Source organism: Diceros bicornis, chromosome 6 (assembly GCF_020826845.1).
Source record: "Diceros bicornis minor isolate mBicDic1 chromosome 6, mDicBic1.mat.cur, whole genome shotgun sequence".
Lineage (NCBI taxonomy): Eukaryota > Metazoa > Chordata > Mammalia > Perissodactyla > Rhinocerotidae > Diceros > Diceros bicornis.
In genome coordinates, this window is record NC_080745.1 from 52,028,483 (window position 1) to 52,047,951 (window position 19,469).

Sequence of the window (19,469 nt, forward strand, 5' to 3'; positions counted from 1 at the left end):
ACTCCCACAACCAATCTAGTCCTCAGTTCTCCCGTCAGTAAAACGAGCGACCTCTCATATCCCTTTACAACTTTACATTCTACTCAATGAACTTTAAATCTCTCCCTGACTATACCTTTATAAATATGATGTAAAATAAAATATAAATCTCAGAAATAAGGTGACCTGTTGGACTGAGTTATAAGAAAATAAAATTCTTAGGTTTTCAAATCGGATCAGAGAACGAAAAACTTTCAAGGAGTTTAGAAATTTTATTATCCCAAGTGTGAAAGTATAGACATACAGAGGATAGAAAAAAAAGTCTGTATAATATCATATTAAGCAAAGGAAAAAAGAAAATATTACTAATGCACCCTCACGTTAAGTTTACTATAGTGATGAGCTTCCATTCCAAACAAACTCTGAACTTGAGTCCAGGCGTGGTAGAATACTCAGATAGGAAAATCAGAAACCTGAGTTCTGGTCCAAGTTCTGTTTCTAACTAAATGTGAGCTTGCTTTGGCCTTTCTGAAACTCAGTTGCTTCACCTATACAATGTGCAGAGCGATTAAACTACATTATGTCTTAGATTTTTCTAAATCTAAAATTGTTTAATCCTTGTTGATCTATCAGACCACAGAGGTGAAGATGTATCATTACGTAGGCCCTGCCAGCGGCAGGTGTGGCCAAACCACCAGATAAGAAAAATGTAAAGCAATTAAAGAGAAGTTTCAGGAAGATTTGGTCTAGGTACAGACTACAGGCATAAGTCATAGAGTCAACCAAAAATGAAAAAATTATCCTCATAGTGAAGGCCATTCTGATATCAAAAGATAGAATGAAGCTTCAGTAACAAGGTCATACTTTTTTGGGGGGATATTACTTACTTTTTTAATATGCATATGTAAGTAGCATATTTAATTATTTGTTACATATATACAAATATTATACAATACAAAGAAGTATGATTGTTTTAGAAAATAAGAGGGGAGAACAAACTAGACTTGGGGCTTACTCCCTAGTGATAGAGATAAGGAATAAGGAATCTTGATGCCACACCAAAATCTAGCAGGGCTTTTCAACAAGGAAACTGTGACTGAAGGAAGAATCATCATTAGCTCTATGATTTACCAAAGGCCCACTCCTCTTCTTGACTCCTTGTATGTGGATGCTGCTCAGACCCTTATAGGGGGCCATTAGCTTTGGGCTATCTTCCAGCGATCAGGGATTCCTGGAGAAGATCTACCCTTCTGCCTAAAAAGGGCCAAACCATATGATTGGTAGTTTTAAAACTAAAAAATATCTCCAAGTTGCTTAACGGTTGGAGAGTCAATTGAGAACCAAATAGTCAACGAAGACCTTCAAAGTCCTCAAACCTTAAAATTCTGTTTATTGAAAAATATAACGTGAAATCGGGTGACTAATATTATGAATGCCCCTTTCAAATCAGGGAAGGGAAATCAGAAATTCAAAATTGTCTTGAGAGATATCAGATTCTATTTTCCACCACAGAAGCATACTAGGTGTGCCACACTATAGATCACTCTGGTAAATGCATCCATTCAAAAGGAATGGAGTTTCTTGGGATGATCTCCACTGTGAAGGAGCATGGAGGATATAAGGAAATGAAAAACGACCATGTGACTGGAGCAAAGAGAGAATGAGAGAATGAGGAAGGAGAAGATGGGGAGTGAGTGAATCTGGGGAGGTCCGCAGTAGTAGCCAGGGCAAGCAGGCTTTGAAGACAATGTTAAAGACCTAGGCTTTATCTTAGGAGTGATAAGAAGTCATGGAAAGGTTTTATGTAGGAAGATGACATGAGCATATCTGACTTGCCAAAAGATTCCCTAGTAGATAAAGAAAAGGTTTTCTGAGAGTCAGCAGAATTGAATGAGTAGCTTAAGTTCCAAACAGTTCCTGCTGTGCCTCTGATTTGTCAATGAGGCAAGTGATATAAATAGAGTTCATCATCATCATCATCATCATCATCATCATCACTGTTGTCATCATCATCAGTTTGGGGCAAATAGAAAACCCAGTTCCTACAAGCACACCCCAGGGGTACACAGCTGCATTCTAATGCTCCTCTGGCTATAGATGCCAGTGCCAACAGTAGCACAGAGAATATGCTCAGAAAAAAGGAACACAAATTAACTCTGGCAGTTATTTGTTCCATTTTTCAGGATCCATCTTAAAAACAACAGCATTTTTCAGTAGCCAAAGAAAATGGAAAATGCTGGCAACTGGGAAAATTGCTACTGGACCTATAGCAATCTTGCCTTACTTAGTAGCATTGCCCCTCGAATATTTTTTTGCTATGCTTGCATAGGAACATCTGTGTTTACGAGAGGGAATGTGAAATACAGGCACAAAAGAGAAACGATGAAATAGGGTTAAAGAGCCAGAATCACAGTTTGATGTGGCATTTAATAGCAAAAAGGGGGCCAAACCACATGACTGGTAGTTACAAAATGGGTAAACACACTGGGATGAAAACAAAAACCAACTTGGACAATGAAGAAAAATCTCTGCACGTTCGCAGTGCATTTATATGCTTGGTGAATTCCTTTTTCTCATCCTCCAAAGGTATATGCTTATGTAGAAAAATGAAGAGGAAGAGTAATATGGGGAGATGAGCAGTGATACAGGATCATTCCTCTTTTAGCCTGTCATTGCCCCTAAAATTCCTCAATTATGAAGGCATTCCAACGCACAATAGAGACCCCTACAGTGAAGAATTCTGATGATTTGTAACATCATTTGCCAGGGTTTTTACTTTTCTGATAGTGTCACAATTGCTTTACTCCCTTAACTCCTTCTCAAAATATAAAGTATATGATATCTATCATAAAAAAATTCAAATGAAAGTTTTATTTAGCAAACACAGAGAAACACCCCCCCCCCCACCACAGATTGCTATAGAGAACTTTCAAGGATTAAGTGTGTAGTTTTATAATGTTCAAGTAGGTGAACCTTTCTAAACATGAAACCATAAGGGAAAAAGTTGATTGACTATATAAAACCTGAAAAATTTTACATGATGTAAAAGAGTGATGAGCAACATTTTAAAAAATCAAAAATAAACAGTTGTTCAGAAAACAATTCTGAAGTTATGGTAGAAATTTTAATTAATTTTGGTCACTTAAGTTTTTGACAATATCCATCATTATTTCCTTTGAGGATAGTACACCATCTCTTAATAGCCTTGCAAAATAAATGGTAGCAAGTATAGTTAACCTGGGAATGTGGAGGAGGAATTAACATTATTATTCACTCTGTCAGCTTCGTGAGTGTGCAACTTGTGCAATAGCACAGGGCCCAAGCTTAGAAGATTCCTATGCTTGGTTCAATACATGCTGTCAATGTCTTGAAATTTTTAACAATTTTTGAAAAGGGGGCCTTGAATTTTCATTTTACACTGGGCCCTGCAAATTATGTACTAGCCCTGTACTTACTGTCTTATAAACTGCCTATTTATAAAGCAGTAAGTTTTGTGGCAAAGAAGAATACCAAGATGCTTAAGAAATAGCTCTAGTCCTGAAAGTTTATAGTCTAGAGGTAGAAATAAGTTCAGTAGTCAGATTATAATAAAACAAAGTAGAAAACGAGATCCACGCTAGAGATGAAGGTCCAGAGGAAGGAGAGGTTACTTTTCAGTGGAATGAGGTCAGTACCCGTGGAAGAGGAAGCTTTTAGCTGGATTTAAAAAGAAAAGAGGTGGGCCAGCCCAGTGGCATAGCGGTTAAGTGCGTGCGCTCCACTGCTGGCGGGCCGGGTTCAGATCCCGGGTGCGCACCGAGGCACCACTTGTCAGGCCATGGTGTGGCGGCGTCCCATATAAAGTGGAGAAAGATAGGCACAGATGTTAGCCCAGGGCCAGTCTTCCTCAGCAAAAAGAGGAGGATTGGCATGGATGTTAGCTCAGGGCTGGCTTCCTCACACACACAAAAAATAAATAAAATAAAAAGAAAAGAGAGATTTGAGCACACATCATGAGGAAAAAAGCAACAGAAGCAGTGTGCTGTATAAAAGCACAAGAACTCCCCAGGCACATGGAATCATTTGGTTTGCCTGGGACCAGAAGAAACCAAGCTGAAACAGCAGGCTGGCACTGGCTGTGGGAAGGCCTTGAATATCCAGCTAATGAGGCTGTTATGTAATTCAACAGGAATTGTGAGCCACTAAAGGGTTACAAAGAGAACCAGCTGGTCACAGTCACGACTTAGGAAGAGTAAAGCTGGCCCCAGGCAATGATGGTCATTGTGTCACCTCTCTGGACTCTGGGCCCAGTACTACATTCACAAATGATGTGGACAGAGCGGCCAAACTGAAAGTGACATCAAGGTCAGCACCTACCTCTTTTTTATTCCACCAGTTAAACTTGCCCTGCTCTAAGCTGACCAACAAGAAATGTTTACGTGCTCTGGAGAACTGACTTTTATTGTTTAAGGTTTGAATTGTCAGACTAGACAGCACAAATTTAGGCAGCTCCGAGAATACAAAAATAAAAATATATCTAAGGTCAACAAAAAAACACAGTGAAACATCTCCATTTTCTGAAACAGTGCCTCTAAAAAAAGTTTTTGTTGGAGTCATGCAAGACCACATTGGGACTCATTTCGTTTCCTTGGGAAGACAAATTTACGGAAGCTGAGACCAACATCATAAGTGTACAACGTTTAGGTATGTGAAACAAATAATGGGCTCTGTCCTACAGGTAAGCATTTCATTGATTACCAATGGGAATCTTTCTCTATTAGGGCTGCATCAGAAGACATCAATAACTCCCACTTTAAGTAAAGGCTTAAAAATGAATATTCATTCTCTCTGTCTCTCTTTCTCTATATACATTCACACACACACACACATCTGTACATTATATATCTCAACATATATATACACATATATATCAACACATACATATCAACATATATATACATATATATCAACACACACATATGGCACCTGAATAATTTAGTTTCCTTGCAAACTACACTAAATTCCAAACAGAAATTTACATTTCCACTTCTCCTATATGTTTCATCCAATCACATTGGGAAAAAAACCAACACCCTACTGATACAGTAATATTTTAACATATTATTACTTGACATCAAATTAGCATTTTATAGTCCTTTTACCAGGAATATAAAGAAAAAAAATTATATGGAAATGAAAAATCTATCAACAATAAATCATAAACAAAATAAATTAACCACAAGAAATACCCAAGTAATGTTAAAATTATATCTTAGAAAAATTCGATAGATATCTATTAAGATGTATCAGTGAAACAAAATGTGAATTTGATCTTTTAGCTCCATTTAAACCATTTTTTTAACAAAAATAAAAATACTAAATGAAAAAGCCAGTTTAATATTCTAGCTCTCAAAAATGAAATCTTAATTGGTGTTATCCTCCCCTTTAGCTCACATAATCTGTACATCGCTATTTAATAATGGTTCTATTTTCAAAAGAAAAATGATACAAAATAACTACTTTTTGGAAAAGAAGTCATCAGAGTTGTCAATATTCTTTTTAATGATTATATTTCTTTAACATAAAATAAGCTTAGAGAAAAAGAAATGCCTTTCAGTGAATATCAGCATATTCCTAAGAAACGAAAAGCGGTTGTTTTATTCCAATTTCCATGCTATACTGAGTTATTATGATAATTTATAACATCAAGCAAAGTAAAGCTTTTGATATTTCAGAACTGTGACATAAAATGAATTTAATTTGGGAAATTAAACTCAGGATTAAAAGATAATAAACTTCTTGGGACTTTTCCATCTTAGTCATCTGACCTTTAATAGGGAACCTCGCACAAGAGATGATCCAGTCCTACACGGTGGGTTGCTTTAGAAGAGGTACCATAAATATATTAACTGATAAATATTAGTTAGAGATGGACTCAATATGCTTTTTTGTTCAAGCAAATTCTCATTTGTTTCTCTGAGCTGCACTCCTCTACCAAAGAATGTTGAATAAAACCCTGAAGTTCTGAACCACATATCATGAAAATTGGCACCAGAAATAGAAAGAAGTCAGACCAAAGTCTTGCATATCCACAAATTCGTAGGCTATTAAGACTGAGATAAAGGCAAAAATCTCCTTGTGCTGCATTTCAGAGAAGATAGTTGAAAAGACAGGAAATCTCTCAGAAGGAGAAAGGAAGCATCCTACCTTTTTAAAAATTCCATATACTCGGTATGCTTGATGAGTCCCGTCCTCATCATTATTGTTTGAAAACATTGTCGATCAATGGCCCAGAGTTTCACATTTACAAGAGCTGGAGAAAAAGAAAATGAAAACAAACAGGGAAAAATTAATTAGACAATCTCAACTGTGAACTATATCATGCAAAAGAGATGAGTTATTCGTGAGAAGTATAAAAATGAGTAACCTTCATTTAAAGCTAAGATCATAATGCTATCCTATTTCATTAAGAAGGCAAGTATTCTTACAGGCAAAATGTAGTTCGTCATTTTCCATACTCATATTATTGTCTAAAAGAAAAGTTTCTGTTGCTCTTATGTCCTTAAGGGAGGAGAATGCCTAAGTACACACTGAAAATATTTAGTAATTCTAAGACTATATATGAAGGAAATTGAATGAAAAGAAAGCAAGCTTCACAAGTAATAACACTTTCTGGCAATTACCCAGAATGGTGTTAATGACTCATATGATCATATTTTAATTGTAAAAAGTAGAAATGAAAATTTAATTTTCAGGTTTAGGGGCAAATTTAATATAATAGAAATGAAAATTACACAATAATTTCTATTCAAAGCTCATTTTACAAACTGGAGCCTGTGCCCAAAGTTACCATATGAAGTTATATTAGGTATGTTTGTTGAATTTTAATTTCTACTCTTACATAGCACTGTCTTTTTTTTTTTTTTTTTTGTAAGGAAGATCAGCCCTGAGCTAACATCCATGCCAATCCTCCTCTTTTTGCTGAGGAAGACCGGCCCTGAGCTAACATCTATTGCCAATCCTCCTCCTTTTTTTCTCTTTTTCTCCCCAAAGCCCCAGTAGATAGTTGTATGTCATAGTTGCACATCCTTCTAGTTGCTGTATGTGGTACATCGCCTCAGCTTGGTCAGATAAGCCGTGCGTCGGTGCGCACCCATGATCCGAACATGGGTCATCAGTAGCGGTAAACCACGGGGCTGGCCCACATACCACCATCTTTGACGATGAATAATTAAGCATTAAAACTGAATACCACAAAACTTCACCATTTGATCTATTAAGCACACGACTAAGAGACAAGTTTTCAAAAGGACAAATGTAATAGTGTCACAGAATAATATATCAGGATAAACGCAGTTTTTAAAAGAAGAGTACGCGAAAAATCTTGCTAATTGAATCTATGTGATGAGTATACAAGAGGCTTATTTTACTATGCTCTCTATTTTTATGTATATTTGCAAATTTTCATAATAGAAAATATTTTCAGTTAATACACATACTAAGAAAGCCAATTCATATACCATACCCATGGGGTATAGGGCAGAGAAGGGCTGTGCAGAGGTTTGAGAAAGACCAGTGAATGGGGCCAGGATATAGTTTAATAAGCCAAACAGAAAGATGAAAGAATGTAATTCTCTCTTCTTCATAGTTCTCAGCCAAACAGAAAGATGGAAGAATGTAATTCTCTCTTCTTCATAGTTCTCAGACTAAGCCCAGTGAATGCAATGGGTCAAGATTTGGGGGTGAGGGAGAGGAGAAATATTAGAGTAATTAGGCCATGTATGTGCCTTGCAGGAAGGGGCTAGAAGTAACACACAGAGGGAACAGGAAAAAGATGATAAAGGGAATATTGCACTCCAGAGTAAACCCCTATCATTGAATTTTACCTAATTTGTCCTTGCAAAATTGTTTGAAGCTAAGAAACTAGAACATGACTTCTCCCTTGGCCAACTCTTTATTGGAGAAAAACGGTGCTCAGTTAAGTAGAAAAAAACAAAGCAGCAAGGACTGGTATGTGCATGACTCCATTCCAAAGATCCTTTAAAAATGAGCCTCCATCAAAAACAAAGCTCACAGCCGGCCCCGTGGCTTAGCAGTTGGGTGCGCGCGCTCCGCTACTGGTGGCCCAGGTTCAGATCCCGGGCGCACACCGACCACCGCCTCTCCGGCCATGCTGGGGCCGTGTCCCATGTACAGCAACTAGAAGGATGTGCAACTATGATGTACAACTATCTACTGTGGCTTTGGGGAAAAACAAAAAGGAGGAGGATTGGCAATGGCTGTTAGCTCAGAGCCGGTCTTCCTCAGCAAAAAGAGAAGGATTATGATGGATGTTAGCTCAGGGCTGATCTTCCTCACAAAAAAAAAAAAAAAAACAACAACAAAGATCATCTCAGGTGTTCTCCAGCCACATTCTAGTTCCTCTGCTGAATTCAAGCTCCTTTCCTGTCTGTTTACTTGAGACAAACCATGAGACTGGACGATACAGCCACAAAGGACTGTGAAAATCAGGAAAAGATTCCTAAGAAGTAGAACCTTAAAAAATAAGAGGAGTTCAGCTAGGAGAGAGATGGACAAAGGTAATCGAGTGGGCAAAGTACCTAAACAAGGGCACAACTGGGAGAGGGCTTGGGCTGTGGGAGTCCAGTCAGGAGTAACACAAACTGAGATGGCTGAGATTTCTGTGGGGTTGCTACATAATTTGAGAGTGGGTTGATGCAGGGCTCTGGAAGCCAGGCATATGAAGCGAGGATTAATTGGATGAACAACAGAAAGCTATTAGGGATCTTAAAAAGACAAAACAAAACAAAGCAAAGAACCAAAATTTTAAAGGATACACCATGGGGACATCAAAAAATTGTACCTGCTTACAAGAAAAAAAAAAAATCAGAATTTTCTGCATTCATTATCACTCTTAATGGTCCTTAGGTACTTCCAGTATAGAAATGCTTCTCTCCAAAGGACCAATTAGGATACACCAACCACTTTTGTTATTTTAAAAATAAGGGCAATAAAAATAGTTGTACTATTATACATATTTTTAAAATGCGCCTCAAAGGAATGATTAGAAGCGGAATGTCTAAGGGAAGTAAAGCACACACATATTTTAAAGTTTTGCCCTGCAGAAAGACTTCACAATGTATACTCCTAGCAGCAGTATAGGAAAGTGTCTACTACAGGCTCTCAAACTGAGAGACGATCACAGTGACAGATAAGAAAGACCGATCTAGGAGGGGCATAAATTGGATTTGGAGACACACAGTCAAGCAGAATACAGACCAACACTGGTGCTGCCAAATAACAACTTAACGTAAAAGCCGTATGGCAGAGAAGTAATATGATGAAAGCTCCCTGTGAGGAAAATTGTTCCGGTACTGTTCTGTGCACACTTTCAAACAAGAAGCGACGAGCACCAAGCAGAGGCCACGGTAATGCAGGAGTCAAGTGAGGAGGGTCTTAGTGATTATGGCAGCAGTAGGAGTAAGAGTAAAGGCTTGGCAGTTGTGTGTGTGTGTGTGTGTATGTGTGTGTTGTGATCAAGTTATCCGCAGCATTTTAAGTCTGAGTTCACACTTCAAGGCCAGGCTCTGTCCTTGGACCCTCCTGATGAACGACCTTTCTGTCCTATGAACTACTATAGCTTTTTCTACCTGTGTCGCTCACTGGCACGTAGCACATGTTACCAATATTGTTAATTATTTCTGCTATGTCTGTATCATGTTTCCTCAGATAAATTTGTACATGCCCTCAGAGAAAAGTTCCTGTTTCATTTCTTATAACCTCCCCTCACTCAACATATTAGCTTTTCATTTGATAAGCATTGGATACATTTGTTAACTAATGTAATTTATGTACAGGAAGTTCATCTGCAAAAAAAAAAGTAAGCCTAGATGGACTCTAATGTTACATTAAAACGTCTAAACTGAATTTATCAGTTATCATAATCCATGTGTTGAAAAATCATCTCTGAACATAAGTTCACAGAACTCAATACTTTATTTTACGATTCTCATGTACATAGGCTATTGAAATGTCTCTAAGCAAAACTGTGTTTCAGATATTTTGCATGATAACGAACATGGCTTGATGAGATTGAAAATTTGTCCATGACCTTGGGCAAGGTGTTAAAATCTTTTTTACATTCAGCCAATAGACACATTAGTCAAGTCAGCATTTTACGGGTGGGTAAGCATAACTAACAATGACCTTGCCTCGTTATTAGAAATGTTGTTATATTAGGGTTGTGATTAATATCTTGCTTTTTAAACAGCCTGCTGGAGTGTAAGTCTGTTTCGTCCATAACTTAAAGAGACCATTCAAAGAATAAATAAAACTCTCCATTTACCTTTGATCTTAAATGGTGTATTAATGTCTGTAGGGAATAAGCACTTAGCAAACAAAATTCCTGTGATTTTCACAATGATTACTGTTGTTGAACATTTAAGTCTGAAGGGCATAAAGCAGAGAAAGTGTTAGGAAGAGATTTTCCTTTTTGTTCAAGTATGTATCTAAAATTCTCTGCTGAAACACATCATTTTTTCAGGTTAAGACCATGTTGAAAATATGTAAGTTCAGTGGAACTTATTCAGTGAAAATACGTATTTTCAGTGAAAAATATGTAAGTTCCCATGACTCTAAGATCTCTAAGTGCATGAGTACATTAGGAACACCTTCAACATAGGCAACGGTTGGCCTTTGTGTAGGGGATATCAAGGTTACAGAGGAAGGAGCCACAAAATTATGCTAGACTGAGAGACCACAAATCTGGATTTGGCTTAAATTCTCCTACTGGGGAATTCATCTGCTGTCCAATTCATAGTTTGGAATAATATTGAGAAAGCATGTGTGGGAATAAAGCACTTATAGACTCAAATGTTTATTCAGCCCATATTTAATGTGCAACAATATAGCCAATACTGGTACATACAAAGGATAGAAAACATATAAAACAAACTTAGAGTTCCTGCCCTCAAGAAACTTGTGATCTAGTACAGAGGCTGACAAACTATCGTCCATGCCAAATCTGGCCCATGATTGGTTTTAGTACACCCTGCTAGCTAAGAGCAGGTTTTGTATTTTTTAATGGTTGACAAATTTAAAAAGAAGAATATTTCATAGCACACGAGAATTATATGTAACAAATTTTAGTGTCCATAAAAGTCTTACTGGAATACAACCATGCCCATTCATTTACATATTGTCTCTGGCTGAACTGAGTAGTTTTGACAGAGACCACATGGAGCACAAAAGCCTAAAATATTTACTATCTGGCCCTTTACAGAAAACACTTGCTGGCTCCTGGCCTAGCATAAGAGAACAACAAATCAAGAGTAAGTGCTAGGGCCGGCCCCGTGCCTTAGTGCTTGGGTGTGTGAGCTCCATTGCTGGCTGCCCGGGTTTGGATCCCGGGTGCACACCGATGCACCGCTTGTCCGGCCATGCTGAGGCAGCATCCCACATACAGCCACTAGCAGGATGTGCAACTATAACATACAACTATCTACTGGTGCTTTGGGGAGAAAAATGAAAAAAAAAAGGAAGACGATTGGCAATAAATGTTAGCTCAGGGCCGGTCTTCCTCAGCAAAAAGAGGAAGATTGGCATGGATCTTAGCTCAGGGCTGAATCTTCCTCACAAAAAAAAAAAAAAGAAAGAAAGAGTAAGTGCCAGCAGTGGGTAAGTATCTGGGGTTGTGAATACACAGAAAAGGCATCACACACTTCCTGTGGGGAGGAGCTGAGAAGGGCTGGTTAAAGAAGGCTTTGCAGAAGAGAATCATCTAAGCCAGGGTTCTTCACCTGGTATTATGGACTGAATGCTTGTGTCTCCCTCAAATTCAAAAGTTAAAGCCCTAATCCCCAATATGATGTTATTTGGAGATGAGGCCCTTGAGAGGTAAATAGTTTCTGGTACAAATTCCAAGGTAGGTGGGGCAGGGGGGTTCCCCACACCAATAATCAATTCTCAGGATACCAGCTAGGTGTCCTGCAATTCAAATCAATTCCAACACTATCTACCCAGAGACAGCATCAGATTCCACACGTTAAGAGTTCCGTCCTATAAGACTGCTCCCCCCATCCTCCCTACAACACACACTTCAAATGCCAGTTACAAGCCAGTTGGTACCTGTACATCTGATCAACTGGCTATAAATCAGAGGTTCCCAAGATGCCTTCCTCAGTTCAAATAATTTGCTAGAGCGGCTCACAGAACTCTGAGAAACATTTTACTTACTAGATTACTGGTTTATTATAAAAGGATATAACTCAGGAACAGCCAGACGGAAAAGATACACAGGACAAGGCATGGGAAGGGGCACAGAACTTCCATGCCCTCCCCAGGCGTGCCACTCTCCCAGCACCTCCAGGTGTTCACCAACCCAAAAACCCTCTGAACCCAATCCTCCTGGGTTTTTATGGAGGCTATATTTCATAGGCATGATTGATTAAATCAATGGCCGTTGGTGACTGATTTAACCTCTAGCCCTCTCCCCTCCCCAGAGGTCAGGGGATGAGACTGAAAGTTCCAACCCTCTAATCACGCAGGTGGTTCTCCTGACAACCAGCCCCCATCCTTAAGTGAAATCCACAAGTTACCTCATTAATATAGCAAGAGACATCTTCGTTGCTCTCAACACTTAGGAAATTCCAAGGATTTTAGGAGCTCTGTACAAGAAACAGGGACTAAGACCAAATATATATTTCTTAATATAAATCACACTATCACAGGACGTAATTAGGTCTAGATGAGGTCATGAACATGGAGCCCACATGATAGGATTAATGTTCTTATAAAAAGAGGAGGGGACGTGCGTGCTCTCTCTCTGTGTGCACTCACGAAGAAAAGTCCTTGTGACAAACATAACCAGGAAGAGAGCCCTCACCTGACCATACTGACACCCTGATCTTGAACTTTAAGCCTCCAAAATTGTGATAAATAATGTTTGTTGTTTAAGCCACCCTGTCTATGGTATTTGTTATAGTAGCCTGACCTGAGATACCCAGGATCTACGAAGCCCTCAGGAGTCTGTAGATAGAACTGAAGGGATCTGTGAATGTGAGGTGGGAAAACAACATCTTTATTTTTACTATCTTCTTACTGAAATATAGCATTTCTTTCTATCATAAGTGTAGGCAACAAACCACAATAGTGGTTTGTCACCAATAGAAACCATGGCTATTTTCATATCATCCTACGTCTGCTGCAGATATCTTAAATATGATTTACATTCATCATTACTTTGAAATTATGGTAGTTACTAGACCTGCCTCTAGATCTTATTTTTAATGTTATTTTATCACAATTAATTATTAAATGTTTTATCCCTGTATTTCACTGTAAATGGGTTCCTTTGTAATCCTATGCATTTTATTTTATGCTTTTAAAAACATTATTTTTAGAGGTTCCATATGCTTCATCAGAGTGACAAATAGGTCTATGGCACCCACAAGATTAAGAGCCCCTGCTGTGAACAAGTCCTGGAGGAAGGATTAGGTCAGAGAAAGAGGCAGTGGGAGTGGTAAAGGGCAGGGGTGACACTTATCTGGTCTGCATTCATAGGAGCACGCAAATTCTTAATAAGTAAATAATACTTATTTAGTAAACAGCCACTTGCCTGAGTTCCCTGACTATCCCCGGCCCTCCCCCTAGGACTCCCTCAGATCCCACAATTCAGCAAATAAAAGGTTAACCCTGAGCTCAGCAGGGGCCTCCCAGACCTTGCTCCAGAACTAAGTGTGCCAAGGGAGTTGCTAGATAATTTTATTGTTTCTCCCATCAGCACTACCACCCCAAGGGCTTTCCAGGAAGAGGAGTCTGGTTCACACGTGTAAAGAAGAAAAGGTGACTCTTAGAAACAGCAAGTAGTCCAGGAAGGCTGAGGTGCTGAGTGAGGCACGAGGTAGTCAGAAGTGAAACTGAAGAGACAAGGAAAGCACAAATGGTACTTGTATCCTTGCTGTGGAGTTAGGACTTGATCCTGAGGTCAGTGAGGAGGGGGCACTGAAGCTTAAAGTAGGTGATTCACTTCTGAAAGATTACGTTAGCAATAGCTTAATGGTGCAGTGGAAAACAGGACTAGAGAGAGCAAGAGAGAGACAGAGACAGAGGCAGAGAGAAAGAGAGATATAGATAGAGATACAAAGAGAGATAGAAAGAGAGAAAGAGAGTTAGAGATAGAGAGAGAGATATCATCAGGCTCTTATAATTACCCCAGCGGGTGGACTCTGGTATCAGCAATGAAGCTAGAGAGATGGATGAACTTGATAGGTATCAAGGATCTTGAATAGAGAGGACTTGCCAGGGAGAGAGAATTTGACCCTAACACCCAACATTCTAGCCTGGAAATAAAATAATGAATGTTCTATTCTTATTAATCAAAAGTACAGGTGGCAAGTGTATTTGCAAATAACCACCATTTTTTAAGTGCAAGAACCATGCACGTCATAAACTAACCTAATGACTTATACTGAGCAAATAAGCTTATAATTTTCTTTTATATTTTAAATATAACACTATATCTTCAAACTACTTTTTCATACTTTTTAAACTATCCTTGTCATAATATAAAAGTCTAATTATCTTAACAACATTCTGGAATCACTTGGTCCAACAGACATTTGCACTTTAGAAATAAATGTGTTAGATTGCTGTAAGTGCCACAACAAACACCTTGACACTCAGATAACTTTGGGGATGTTAAAGAGACCAAGATGAAAAGTCACAGAAATTATCAAGTGTCAGCCAACTAAGTTTTATGTTTTGGGGACAATTTTCCCTTTTACAAAAGTTGATCAAGAAGCTATACAAATGGCCAAAAATGACATGAAAAGATGCTCAACACCATTTAACATTAGGCAAATGAAAATCAAAACCACAATGAGATACCACTTCACACCCATCAGGACGGCTATTCTTAAAGCAGGAAATAACAAGTGTTCGTAAATATGTGAAGAAATTAGAACTCTTGTGCATTGCTGTTGGGAACATGACATGGTGTAGACACTGTGCAAAATGGTATAGTGGCTCTTCAAAACATTAAACATAGAATTAGCATGTGATACAGCAATTCCACTTCTAAATGTGTAACCAAAAGAATTGAAAGCAGGGATACGAAGAGTTGTTTGTACACTAATTTTCACAGCAGCATTATTCACAATAGTCAAAAAGTTGAAACAACCCAAATGTCCTTCGAAGGATGGATAAATAAAATGTGGTAGATACATACAACGGAATATTAGTCTGCCTTAAAAAAGGAAGGAAAATCTGATACATGCTACATCATGGGTGAACACTGAAAATGTTATACTAAGTGAAATAAGCCAGACACAAAAGGACGGGTATTGTATGATTCCACTGATATGAGGTACCTAGACTAGTCAAATTCAGAGAGACAGAAAGTAGAATAGTGGTTACCAAGGACTTGCAGAAAGAGGGTTATGGGTAGTTACTGTTTAATGGGTATAGAGTTTCAGTTAGAGGTGATGAAAGATTTCTTCAGATGGATAGTGATGATGGCTGCACAACAATATGAATGTACTTAATGCCACCGAATTGCACACTTCAAAATGATTAGAATGATAAATTTTGTTATGTATTTTTTACCACAATAAACAAACAAAAGTCTATCAGATGGATTTATCTGGTTAGATAACTAAATAAAATATCTTTCATGTTTTGTTTTGTTTTTATTTTCCGTAAGACTCTCACCACTACTTAAAAAACAAATTAATACCTGATTTCCAAGGCAGAGTTTAAATACACACTGTCCAATCGGATAGCCACTAGCCATAGGTGGCTACTGAGTACTTGAAATCCCACAGGCAGCACTGGTGGCATTTCCCAGGTCCCAGCCTCCTCTCCAGCCTCAAGCCTGCCCCAAGCCCTCCATATTAAAGCTTATTTTACCCCATGCCCTTGCTTATGGTGGTCCCTCAACCTAGAAGGTCTTTCTACCCATTTGTCTTCTAAAACTCTCACTCATCCTTGCAAGGTCCAGCTCAAAGTTATTTTTATTTATCTTTTCCCTTTTCAGACCTTTCCAGAAAAAACTTTTTGCAAGCTTATTTATATTTTCCTTGCCCTTGATAATTTTAAATACGCACTGTCCAGTACGATAGCCATCGGCTATATGTGGCTATCGAGTAGTTGAAATGAGGCTAGTGGGAACTGAAACGTGCTGTATAGGTAAATTACACACAGAATTTGGAAGACTTAGTATGAAAAAAGACCATAAAATATCTTATGGATAATTTTATATTGATTACATATTAAAATGAGAATATTTTGGATATATTGGGTTAAATAAAAATGTACTATTAAAATTAATTACACCTGTTTCTTTTCATTTGTTAATGTGATCACCAGAAAATTTGAAATTACATATATCGCTCACATTACATATATTGGTCAGTGCTGCTTTACAGGAGCAATACTCATAACATATGATCATCTCTTCACATACTTCTCTTGTTCCCCAGGATGGCACAAAGTATGAGCTCATCAAGCATTTTCTAAATTGAATTTTGTGTGTGTGTCAAACATTTTGTCTAAATAAAATCTGTCTCTATTCTTCTATTTCATTGGAAAATCACCACAGACTCTCATAATCTCCATGAGAAGAGAATCGTTTTTCAGTTTGAGCTGTATCTGTCTTTCCCTTGCAGCAAAACATTAGTTTTCTGACAAGATTCCAGAGTAACTTGTTCTTCCCCAAGTCAGCCCCTGTTCTCCAGGCAACATTCTGGGATAGTAGGCAGGTCTCATTTGAAACTGTCTGCTGATCCACACTTTGTCTAAATGGACTAGAAGCTTTTGAGGGCTTAGTGCAGGGGAAGAACAAAGAAAGGTGTCAGTAGCTCACTCTCCTACTTCACCTTCAACATTAAAGAGCGCCATCTTATAGCATAAGGTACTTTACTATATGCTCAAGGAATTCCAGAAGGTTTATTTTACCTTCCCCCCTCCCCCATTTCTTGATGCTTGAATCATCTGTGATCACCCAGATACTTAGTGTGACAGAATCAGAGGCTTGGAAGAGACCTTGAGGGGATCCATGAAGCCCACAACTGCTTCCCAACATTATTAAGGCATATGTTAGCCTAAAGCCAAATTCCAACTGCCAGAATGTTCTGAGACAAATGTCTCATAATTAGAAAAGGCCATTTGCTGTTTACAATGCATCTGGAGCACACCAATGTCTCCACTGTGCAAACTGCCTCACTGTTACTATGGGGATTATAGTTTAACCTTTCTTGCCTAGAAAAGTCATCTCTTTAATGATATATATATTCTATGAAGAAAATAGATTGTAAAATTGAACTCTGCAGATAAGAATAATCATTATTATAAACTTAACAGTGGAAAAATAACTATCACTGTTGTCACGGTGGTCATATATTCGAAAGGATGTGGTACAGTGGGCTGCCCTGTAACAAAGCCAATAGAAATGAAATAGATGTTTCTCTAAATTCTGCTTGCCTTCATACCTTGTACAATGTAACTGGTAAGGCCAAGTTGTGAATTTTGAAAATACTACAACACTAACATAATGATTTTGAAATTTAAATTTACTTTCAAATGTTAAGGATAATGGAAGGACCAAATGGAGGGTGATATATTTTAGTACAGCTATGATAATAATAATGAGCATTATTTTGGGTACCATTATTGAACATTTACTATCTGATATGTCAAGAACTTTATGTTTGTTATATCTATTTAACCTATATTAACCCTATGAGATAGTCTTATCCCCTTTCTATAAATATAGAAATTGAGTCTCAGAGAGGCTAAGTTACTGCCCAGGTCACACATATAGTAATTAGAAGAGTCAGTTATATTTTGAGTCCAAATCCGAGCTTCTTTTTAATAACACGAGCTTCTGAAACTGGGTAAGAATATCTGCTTTTCCTCACTCCATTTTTCTGACCCACTTCACCACCCTACTCATCATCATTAAATACTCAGAAACCAGAGGGATTATGGAAATATAAATTTGACTTCAATAATTGAGGCGAGGATTTCTTGAAATTAAAACAGAAGTGGGCTACAAATTTTACCCAAAGGTTTAATGTAATGAGAGGCTTCAAAGGTATCTTGCACCTGAGGCAGGCTCCCGGTGATGACCTTCTACCCAACCTCTCCTTCTTGACGCTCAACACCACATCATGCCTCGCATGCTCCCCTTCCTAACTAACCTCCAGAGTTACTAGGAGCTACCTTCCGTACTTAGGTGGCCCTCAGTGAAAAAGCTCAAGAAGCACTGTGCTTCATTCTACAGGCTCTAATTTTTACGCATGGTAACTCTCAGTGGTGTTCAAGCAGCCATCTTTAAAAGTTAAAGCTGTGTGAACCATCCTGAGTCTAGCTGACAGCACTCACCAAGGGCAGCAGAGATAAATGTATGTGAGGGCTTAAGCGTGCCAGAGTAAATTCCTCTCATGCAAAACTTTAACCATGTCTCCCTTCTTTTTGGCCAAAGCTCATAAACACTAAAAACTAAGTGCTAATTAGTAACAGGTTCTGGGGATGTAAAACCAGGCTATGGAAGCAGGGAATTCCCTAAGGGTCCCACCCAGTCTGTCTCCTTGCAGTGCTTGTTTACAATAATATGCCGTCTTGTCTTACATCTGTTAAACCAAAGTGCAATTATTTAGAAACCTGTGGACACCTAACTCTAGAAAATGTTGGTGGTGGGGCCCGAGAGTTGGAGGGGGGGTGTAGGAATAAGCAAACAAACAAGTAAATAAATAAACCTCAGGTCTTCTGAAACAACCCTGGCACGAAGCAAAGGTCAGGTATGTTAGAAAAAAGAGCAGGAAGAAAGGGGGATTGAGCCTCAAGGAAATAAGTGGCTTTCCATGTACTCATACAAATGAAGGACCAAGAGTGAAAGGACGAGCCAGAAGACCCAAAGATAGTAACAGAGTTGTGAAGACTAAAATGCTACGAGTTCTGTCTAGTGAAGGATAGTAAAGATTACATCACTACTTTGTGAGCTACTTACAGAGAAACACACTTAAGAAAAATTGTTAAGTTACTCCAATCAGTCCTACAAGATTGATCTTCCTAAAGCACTATTCTAATCCTCTTACTCTACCCACAAAACGTTCAATGGCTCTCTACTGCCTACAAAAAGCAAAACGTCTCCATCCTTGCATTTAATCCATATTCAGTAAAAAGTACCTTTTTAGCTTCATCTCTCATAATCCCGTACACATACCTTTTATTTCAGCCAATGATTCTAATGTCCAGTTTCCAAATCCACCATTCCTTTCCTTGCCTTCAGGTCTTTGCTTCAATTATTTTCTTCTACTTATGACAATCCTGGTAGCCCTTCAAGACCCTGTTCAAAGACCACTTTCTCCATGAAGACTTTCTAGTTCATCCCAGCTAAAATGTCTCTCTCTCTAAATTTCTGCGACCTTCTGATTGTGCCTCCTTTGTGGCTCTTATCACTCTGTGTTGCTTCTGAGTTATTCATGTACCTGCGTTATATCAGCACCATAGTC

The 19,469-nt window shown here is 38.3% G+C and overlaps 1 protein-coding gene across 2 annotated transcripts in view; it reads right to left on the minus strand.

The window, feature by feature from the left end:
* The window catches only part of PRKG1 (protein kinase cGMP-dependent 1), a 1,198,754-nt gene that overhangs the window by 447,847 nt on the left and 731,438 nt on the right, over window positions 1-19,469 (minus strand). For both annotated transcript variants that reach the window (XM_058543436.1, XM_058543435.1), the window contains exon 4: window positions 6,166-6,271. In XM_058543436.1, coding sequence (XP_058399419.1) covers window positions 6,166-6,271 — 106 coding nt within the window. The remainder of the gene's footprint in view (window positions 1-6,165; window positions 6,272-19,469) is intronic.